The 9,533-nt window shown below is 35.4% G+C and overlaps 1 protein-coding gene across 5 annotated transcripts in view; it reads left to right on the top strand.

Moving 5' to 3' along the window:
• Ankrd31 (ankyrin repeat domain 31) overlaps positions 1–9,533 on the top strand; it is a 193,906-nt gene that overhangs the window by 71,982 nt on the left and 112,391 nt on the right. For 4 of the 5 annotated variants that reach the window (XM_029561906.1, XM_029561905.1, XM_029561908.1 and 1 more), the window contains exons 10-12: positions 4,279–4,331; positions 5,023–6,526; positions 7,113–7,277. In XM_029561906.1, the coding sequence (XP_029417766.1) occupies positions 4,279–4,331; positions 5,023–6,526; positions 7,113–7,277 (1,722 nt within the window). The remainder of the gene's footprint in view (positions 1–4,278; positions 4,332–5,022; positions 6,527–7,112; positions 7,278–9,533) is intronic. The other variant, XM_029561909.1, reaches the window with a different exon arrangement.

Genomic DNA, 9,533 nt, shown 5'->3' with positions numbered 1-9,533 from the left:
TAATATATTTATTGCTTACTTATTTTTATATGTATGTTTTTAAAAATATATCATTTCTTGTTTTATTTTATGTATATGTGTGTATTGCCTGTATTGAAGATTCCCAAGAGGTATTTCTCTCAAAGGCATTGAATATTATTATCTTTAATAGAAAAGTTTATACGCAAGAAAATTTTGTCTGAGAATCCTTCTAGATCTAAGGTGAATAGATCTCTCTGCAAGTCCTATAGTTCCCTCTAATCAGCATGAAGCTTAAGCTGGCAGTAAAAACTCTTATCTGCTAAAGGTCTACCTCTCACTGGAGACAAGTGATCCCTGTTGCATCAGTTCTTTGAGGTACCATATGGGTTCTTCTGTAAGAATTCTTTGGTGGTAGTCAACCATTTTAAGGCAGAAAAGAGCTTCTTGGCAGAGCACCTCAATAATAAAAGAAAAGCTTAAGGATCCAGGCCTTGGAAAGGGCAGGAGTAAAAGCAACTCCAGGGGTAGATACTCACTTCAGAATGGTGTCCATTAGGACAAGCGTTTGACAGTCAAAACACTGCCCATCACCTCCATTGGTATTTATCTGTTTTCCGTGGAGATTCATTCCTTCCTTCATTCACTTATTTGTTTATTCATGCTTACTATATGTCAGGCACTAATTAAGCTAATACCTAATAATAAAAAATGAGTAAAAAAAGATAGCAAAAATTATAATGAAGCATGTGATAAATGATTTAAATGATTGAGAATACATAAAATATGAGAATACATAAAAAAGACATACTCCACGTTTCTTCAAAACATGTTATATAAACATTATGGTTAGTGATTGTTATCACAAACCTTTTGATAACTCTACTGGGAAAATTGCTTTTCTGAGCTAAGTTGTTTCAAAAAAAATTTAAAGTATAATTCCTCCTTGACCGGATTGTGTTTAATATAAGATAGTTTTCCCAATGGTTCTTGAGTGTATCAGCTGCTGAAAGTGAAGGTGATATAACAGTCTGACTATTGGTCTTGAGATTTATTTGTACTTTAAGGAACCATGTTATTATTTTATAGCCACTCATTTTTATGTCTTTTATTTCCTCAAGACATGTAATTATTTGACTGGTTTTGACTAAGGACTAAGACCTAGACCAAAGTATTCTACTTTTATAATAAGGAGAGCATATCACTGTATTTTACTTATTCATTTTTTTTTTTAGATCTGTTCTCACTATATTGCTTAGGCTAGCTGGAAGCCCTGCACTCAAACCATCATCTTCTCTTAGGTTCCTTAATATCAGGGACTACAGACATAGACCATGGTGCCTGTTTTTCACTGAATATTAAAGGTCGTAAGAGACAATACTTCCCTAGAGAACTCTCTCTTAGAAACCAAATCACATCAGAAGACAGACAATAACTTGATGTAAAGTCTATAAAAGTATATTGAAGTATGATGTGATTAAAACAATCATTTGTATTTCAAGGTACATAAAAAATTACAAATAAAATATCCAGTTGGAGGAAAACGTTTACAAATTTAAAAACCAATACTCTGTGTTAATGCATAATTATTTCTTAGGAAAACAGACTTTTTGAGGTTCTGAGGATCGAACCCAATCCATTAACTGTGCTGGAGAAGCATTTCACTCCTAAATCCTAAAGAGAATTTTTTACAATGTAAATGTGCTTTGATGATGTGCTTAATTCCTTCACTTCTCTACTTTGTGATGGCACGGATTGTTTTCCTTTCCTGGAGTTACTTTCTCCAGCGTTCTTTCTTCTAATCTTGAACCTCCTGTTCACTAATGCCCACTTCTTTAGCCTGCAATCACACAAGGACCTTTCTTCATGCTAAGGAATTTCTAGTTGTTCTCCTTGGGACTTAACTTTTCTTCTTCCTTTGTGTAAGAATTTACTAAGCTGGGCTGTCTTATCATGCTTTACTAGATGGCTTGAATACTTTTTAAGTGTGAGAACTCAAATTCTGCCATTGATTTTTCAGCCCATTTTTCAAAATAAATGTGAAATTTGTTTTCATAAGAAATATCTATGCATTTATACAGGGTATTCATTTTTAAATTCCAATTGAAGAAATTTTGTTTGGTTTTTGTTTTGAGGTTCTGGGGATCAAACCCAAACCCTAAGCACTCTACCACTAAGCTATATTCCCCAGTCCTGAAGAATTATTTTTTAAATTATAAGAGTGATGAACAAATAAACTTTTTTCATATGAAATGTATTTGCTGATTTTCTGTCTTAGGATTAAAAAAAAAATCTACTTTGGTGCTGAGTAGGATTCATTAACATAGTTTTAGAGCGTTGGGTAATCAACACCCCTAGTTCTATCAGCTGCAATTTGAACTGTTCTTTTTGTTTTTTGAATTTTTTGTTGTTGTTTGTTTTGTTTTGTTGGACAGGTTCTTACTGTGTAGCCCTAGCTACCTAGAACTCATTATGTGGACCAGGCTGGCCTCAAACTCACAGAGATAGACCTACCTGCCTCTGCCTCTCAAGTGCTGAGTTAAAGATGTGTGCTACCACTCTCAGCATTGTAATTTAGACTTTTAATATCTATTCATCTACCTGAATATATATGGGAGTGTTAGTGTGAGGATTGGAGTTAATGTATGTAAAATACCTAAACATACTATTGGTTCATAATGGGTGCTCAACGTGACAAAGGGAAAGGAATGTATAGCTAAACTTACCACCAATCAGAACTCACCACTTCTGAATTTATGTCTGTCTAGTCAGTTGGCTGTACTAGAGAATGGAGAATGTTAAAACTTTCTTTTATTCTTTTAGATTCTCTTAGGAACCATGCTTGCCTGACAGGGTGGTTAGTAGACAATATTATTTTTCTGCTCTTAAGAACCAAAGTTTGGAGAAGGAACAATGTCCTTTATGTTCTTGGAAAATATTTACAGCAACAGTAGTAATAACAATATTTTCTCGTCACCAAGAACTCCTGTAACCTCTTTCCAAGAGTTTTATTATTGAATCTTCATAATTCTATAATTATTACTAGCTTTCACTTATAGACATTTTATGGAGGCAAAGACATTAAGAAATTCACCCAAGGTCAACCAGCCCACAGGCAAATGAAACAACATTGAAACTCAGGAGCGTGGTTGCAGAGAATGTGCCACTACCCCCTTCATTTGACAGGGCATTCTGTGTGACTTTCCTTATCTGAATGAGGTAAATGGGTGATGTAGGCATCTTTATGGAACATCATACTTTGATTGAAACTGTAAAAATTATTCCCAAGAAATAAATTCCTTCTATTCTAATTGTATACCTGTTAAACATTTTATAATTCTAATTAATATTAAAGGAAATTTGTATTTTTATGAATCATACCTAAAATATAATATATATGATATTATTTCTTATTCAAATTTTTGTTATGTTTGTGTGTGTGTCCCATGACATGGATGGAGGTCAGAGGACAACTTGTATGAATCAGCTCTCTCCTTCTACCATGTGGGTCCCAGGGATCAAACTCAACTTGTCAGACTTTGCAGCAAGTGCCCTTACCTGCTGAGCCATATTACAAGCCCATGACAATCTACTTAATTATGAAAGATTTTTGGACAGTTTAAAAGCAGCTTGCATAATCCACTGAATGAAGAGAGCTTATCTGGATATGTTTGGGGAAATTTTAAAAAATACTGAGTTCAATGCCCATCTTTATTATTAGTTATTTTTTAGATCTATTTACCATTTCAATAGAAATATCTTCTCTCAAAGTAGTATTTCATTTCTAATAAATATGGAACTTAAATCGACATGTTGTATGTGCCAACATTTTAATTAATTTTTATTAAACATTTTAATATAAAATGTTTACATGATTAAGCTGGGTGTGGTGGTGCATGACCTTTAATCCCAGCACTTGGGAGGCAGAGGCAGGCAGATCCCTGCAGCTGGAGCTACAGGGAGTCCCTGTCTCAAAAAAAAAAAAAAAATGTTTACATGATTTCACAGATTCCATCTAGTTTTAAATTTTTATTTGTTTATTTTGTGCTTGTGTGTTTGTTCATATAGACATGTGCATACCAGCAGTATATGTGGAAGCCAGAGGACCACTCTAGGGAGTCAGTTCTCTCCTGCCACTTTGTGAGCTATGGAAATTGAGCTCAGGTCATTAGACCTGAGGGCAAACACCTTTATCCACTGAGCCATCTTGATGCTGTCCTCACTCCTCTCTAGTTTTTTCATGGCAAAAGATTTGTAGGTTTTAGAAGTCTAGAATTCAACCTTTGGAAGCTATTTTCTTCCATTTCTTTTTGTATACAGCTCGAAGGAAGAACACTAACCCAGCATATGTAGAAGACGTCCAGCAATACAAGGTATGTCTATCCATGTTTAGCAATAAACATTTTTGTAGATTTTCAACTGCTTTATAGATTATCAAAGTTTATCAATATTGTTTATAGATCGCCAAAGGGGAAAAAAAGATGCTGAAGCATTAGTTAGCTCAGTGACTGCACCTTTGGCTTAAGACACTTTGGAAAATTGCATGAGAATACTCTGAAACAAAATTAAGTAAATGTAGCATGCCTGGGCACACTCATGTTTTATAAGCCATTTCCTTTCTCTGCATCCTCATGGAGCCTGGAACTTATCAACCATGTCAATTTTTTTTTTCTGATTTAAGCACAGTTCAAGAATTAAAGTTGTCAGTCTACTTATTCAAATTTTACATTGTGGGCGATTGCTCTTCATCTGGTACTTGAGTTGTGGCCAGTAAGAAGAGCCAGTGTTCCTGTTTTAATCTTAGCAGCCCACAGTCAACTTTCCATACAAGCCAATTTAGAAGTATATCTGTCTTTGGTTTTTAAATCCCTTCTTACATTACCCTATCTATATATTTCTTTTAGATAGCAAAGGGCGAAATTTTCCTAATTCTGTTTTTTGCTATGTGAAGCTGGGAGAGGAGAATGTTTTTTAAAATTCTCTTATAAAACTTTGTTTATAATATCTTATGGATTATATAATCTATAGACGAAAAGAAGCTAACTACATTTTTTCTTTCTATAGAAACCAAGATATAGTTCTAATAATCACACTGAATTTGTTCATGACAAAAATTCTAATAGACAGAATCCAAGACATGTAGAAATCAATAAAGGAAGCAAAGATTTACTTACAAATATAGAAGGTATATATGAACATTACCAGAAAGATTTCAGGATCACAAAATTTCACAAGCCCAAGCATAAACAATCAACTGTTGACCAAATGCACTCTATAGGACTCAGAAAAGACAAGCTCCACAGTGTCAGAGATAACAGAACTAGCGTGTCTGAAAGAAAAGGACGAGGAAACATGCAGCACAGGTGGACTCAAGTAGATGACAGAGTTTGCAGTTTAAGTCAGGAAATAGCTATTTCTTCTTCCAGGAGAATGAATACATTGGCTACTCATGAACAGCATACTCTCCAAACCCTGGATGACCTTCCAGAAGAGTCATGTGAATTTTCTACCCCAACTCTGTCAAGTTTGAAAAATGGATTTGATGGCAATAATGAGGCTTGTTTAGCTTCCGAAGAGTCACGTACCCATAACCTGGATTTATCAAGCAGTCAGGAAGTCCAGTGCTTAGAATTAGAATCCATTGATCAAACTAAAGCTGCTTCCTTCTCTGGACTTTCATTATATAAAGAAATTAAATTTCCAGTTGTTACCAAAGATCAGCAGCCCCCCACCAACCAAGAACAATGCAGTAACCCTTGTCAGTTCCCTGAAAACTATAGCTCAGATAACAAAGGCAAGAACATTAATGAATGGGAAAATTCTTTTGTATTGTTTATAAAGGGACATGTTGATAATGATGGTGCTCACTGCACCTCTGAGATGTCTATAACATCAAAAATAGAGATACATTCTGTAGAGTACACAAGTCACTGCAATAATGAAGAGACTAGAACAAATAGAGAAGAAATGGATACTCTACAATGTTCATCTTCTGAAATGTGTATTTCACGGGAAAATGACTTAAAAACAGGGAGCCCAATTCTACTTCAACAACAGAAAGCTATTAGTTTTTGTGATTCAGATAATACGTTCATTTCTGAACAACATGTTGCAAATTGTGAACAGTACATATATGAAACTTCTTTTGATCACTCACACACCAATACTGACCAAACTTTCCTGCCTTGTACAAGACTGCCTTTAACACATGAAATTTCAAAGTTGACTAGTCAAGTGGAGCTATTAGAAAAATCTCAAGATAATGCCCCCAAAGAACCAACTCCTTTAATAAATCAAACGGATACAGACAATGTGGAAAACAAACAAGACAATGAAAGGAATCACACTATGAAAGGCCAAACACCAAGTTCTTCAAATAGCCCTTTCCCCACAGTTGTTCATTCTCAAGTAACAGAAACAACTAAAGTGGAAAAGAGGAGAGAAGACCTTCCAGAGAATGAAACCATGTGTAATATAGACTTTCATTCCACTGGCAGTATGAAGAAAAAATTGGCCAACATCTCACAACTTAATCAAAGAGAAGAGAAGGAAATTTACCACAAGTCAGGTATTGCTGTTATTTCTCGATTTGTACATGTTTTCTATAGATTTCCTTTTTTTGGTAGAAATTTACATTGAATTCTACTTAACCTGTGCCCAAACTGACAAGGATAAGGCTGTCATATAGGCTCTGATTTTAGAAGCTGAGAGGTCCATTAGTTAAGCATTGGGACTTACTTTGAAATTAAGAAGCTTATGCTCTACCAACTGAGCTAGCCAGACATCCCAAGTTTTACTTTAAAAGTTGGACTGTTATTATCAAAGATGGCTGTTAAACTGATATTGACAGAAGCTGATGAACAGTATGTGTATCAGTTTTTATATTTCTTTTTAATATAGCACATATTTAGTATCCAGAAACCTAACATGATTTTCATAGCAGAAAATTGTTCACTCTACTGATTTCAACTGTTCATTGCATTTCCATTAGAATTGCAACGAATAAAATTGGTTTGTTATATAAAAACATTTTAAAAGCTCTTAAACAGTTCTGCTTGAAGCAGAAATTCTGAAAGAACAGCACTCTTATTTTCTTGTTCTATAACCAGTAACAAGACCTATAATACTAATGACATAAAATGCTTATGTTTCAGAGGAACTAACTAATACCAGAAAAAATGAAAGCGCTGTAAGAAACTGTAAGGAGAAAAAAGAAAAAATAGATTCAGAAATTCACATGCCTCCTAATTCCCAAGAGCACAGAAAAGATCAGAATTTCAAAAAAAGCAAAAAGTTCTTGAAAGCTGCCTGCAGCCAAGGTTTGTATAATTGTTTAGGTAAAAGCTTTATAGATAAAACTGATTACTCTACTTCAAATAATTCCTAAACATTTTAATTATACTGGTTTTAATTTTTTGCAACTTGGAAATAGTCACTGAAGTTATAAGATTATTTTAGATGTCACTGCTGATAAAGCACATTTGAGAACCCAGTAGTCTTCTGATTTCATCATATTTCTGACAAGGATGACTTTCAGTTTGTTATGTTAGAAGAGACATCAAGAATACTCAGTGGGAGGGTTATGGTTCTGTAATGTCTCACATTCTTTGACAAATCCATTTAGCCTTTTTAACATAAGGAATGTTAAAGAAGTATGAGCATTAACTTAATGTTTTCACATGAATCAACTGTATGTATTTGGCCATATGGATAAGCCAACTCTCCTTTAATGGTTACAGAGTTAGTTCTGTGATGAACAATAACATGGACCTCCCAGTTTAAACATTAAACAATGAAAAGTCATTTTGTAAATTGTCTGTTAAGAGGGAGGAAAGTGTTGGACAGAGTATTCTATGTGTGACCCTTCCTTTATTTTTCCTCTCTATATAAATTGAAGACCTTTTATACATACTTCCTAACAGTAGATTGACTAATGACCCCCCTCATATGTCTGCTACCTAATCTCTGGGACTTATGAATAACACTTTCTATGATAAAAGTTCAAGTATTATTACCTTCTTTGGAAAAAGAATATTTACATAAATAATCAAATTAAGGACTTTGAAGTGAGATTATTCTGAGTTAGATGAGCCCTAACTCTAAGTTTCTTTATAAGAGAAAGTTAGAGGGGAATTTGAGAGATACATGATAGAGTTTATGTAGCCACAAGCTAAGGAGCCAAAGAATGCCAACAGCCAACTGAAGCTGGAAGAGGCAGGGAAGACGTCTACTCTAGAGCTTCAGTATGTGCTGCCCTGCTAATACCTGATTTTAGATTTCAGGTCTCCAGCTATCCTTGTGATAGCTGCAACAACAAACCAATATACTTTCCTAGTAGCACTTAATATATATATTTTTTAATTTTTACAAAAATTTTATTGACAATTTCATACATGCATATAAGGTGTTTAGATCAAATCCATGCCCACTCCTTCCCTGCCAACATTCCCCCCTCTGAAAAGGTAACCCTAAAATCTTCTTTGTTGTTGTTGTTTCTTTGTTTTATTTGCTTGGATTTAAAAAAAATTATTTATTTATTTTTACACCCACTTCCCAGATAGCACCCTCCCATAGCCTTCCTCCTCTCACTAGAGCCCTTATACTCTGATATCCCTGCTACTGTCTGCTGTGTTGTCGGCACCCGCAGCCGTTCCCCACTACTTGCCCTTCTGGTGAATCTAGTCAGCCTATCTAGAGGTCTTTGTTTTAGGAGGGTCAGCTGTTCTTCATCTAGCGATAATCATTTGTCAATATTCCTTTGGATAAGATTGGGGTCTACTGTTCATTTTCCCAGTTCTATGCTGGGTTACCATCTGGGAATCCCTTTGGCCCCTCTGGCCAACAACTCAAAAGAAGGTATCGCCTGTCTGGCATTGTTGCTTGTTATGTAGGCTTTAGGTATACATATGGACTCTTATGAAATTATACTGGCCCCTTTAATCTTTGGTTATACTTTCCTCTTGGGTGTTTAAGGCCATACAGTTGGTCCAGATAAACTGATTTATTTTTACTCTTAAGGTCGTTTGAAGATCTGTTCCTCAGGGGTCATATGGGCTTGGGAGGAGCCCCTGGGTCCTTACTTTCACCAGTTCTGCCTATGTGAAGATAAGTCAAAGGTCCTGCTCGACCATGGTTGGCTTCTCTTGGAGGCATGAAGGAAATGATTCCTCTGTGTTGATCCTCCTCTTTATACACTGGACACTGGTTCAAGTCCATCTGGTGGGGTCTCCTCAGCCTCCTTGATCAAGAAGACAGGTGACCCAACACCATTATAGGACATTTTGAGAGATGCTCATAGTCCGCTGCAACTAGTCAACCTAGGAGGGCAAGGAGCAAAAACTGTCCTTTATGTCCCTCTGACCAAATTATTATAGGCCTCAAAGTATATCTGTTAAACACCCAAGAAGGTTATTTCCACCAGTCTGGTATTTTTACCTTACTGTGTGTCATGTAGATAAATCTTGGGCAAAGACCAGTTGTTCTCAGATAAACCTTACCTAGACATATATTTCTTGATCTGCTATGTATAATTTGTCCATAGGTTGTAGGAGTAAAATGTTTCCCTCTGGTTTTCA

The sequence above is a fragment of the Nannospalax galili genome, unplaced genomic scaffold, assembly GCF_000622305.1.
Source record: "Nannospalax galili isolate Female #2095 unplaced genomic scaffold, S.galili_v1.0 scaffold1054, whole genome shotgun sequence".
Taxonomy (NCBI): Eukaryota; Metazoa; Chordata; class Mammalia; order Rodentia; family Spalacidae; genus Nannospalax; species Nannospalax galili.
This window is presented reverse-complemented; position numbering and strand designations above follow the sequence as displayed.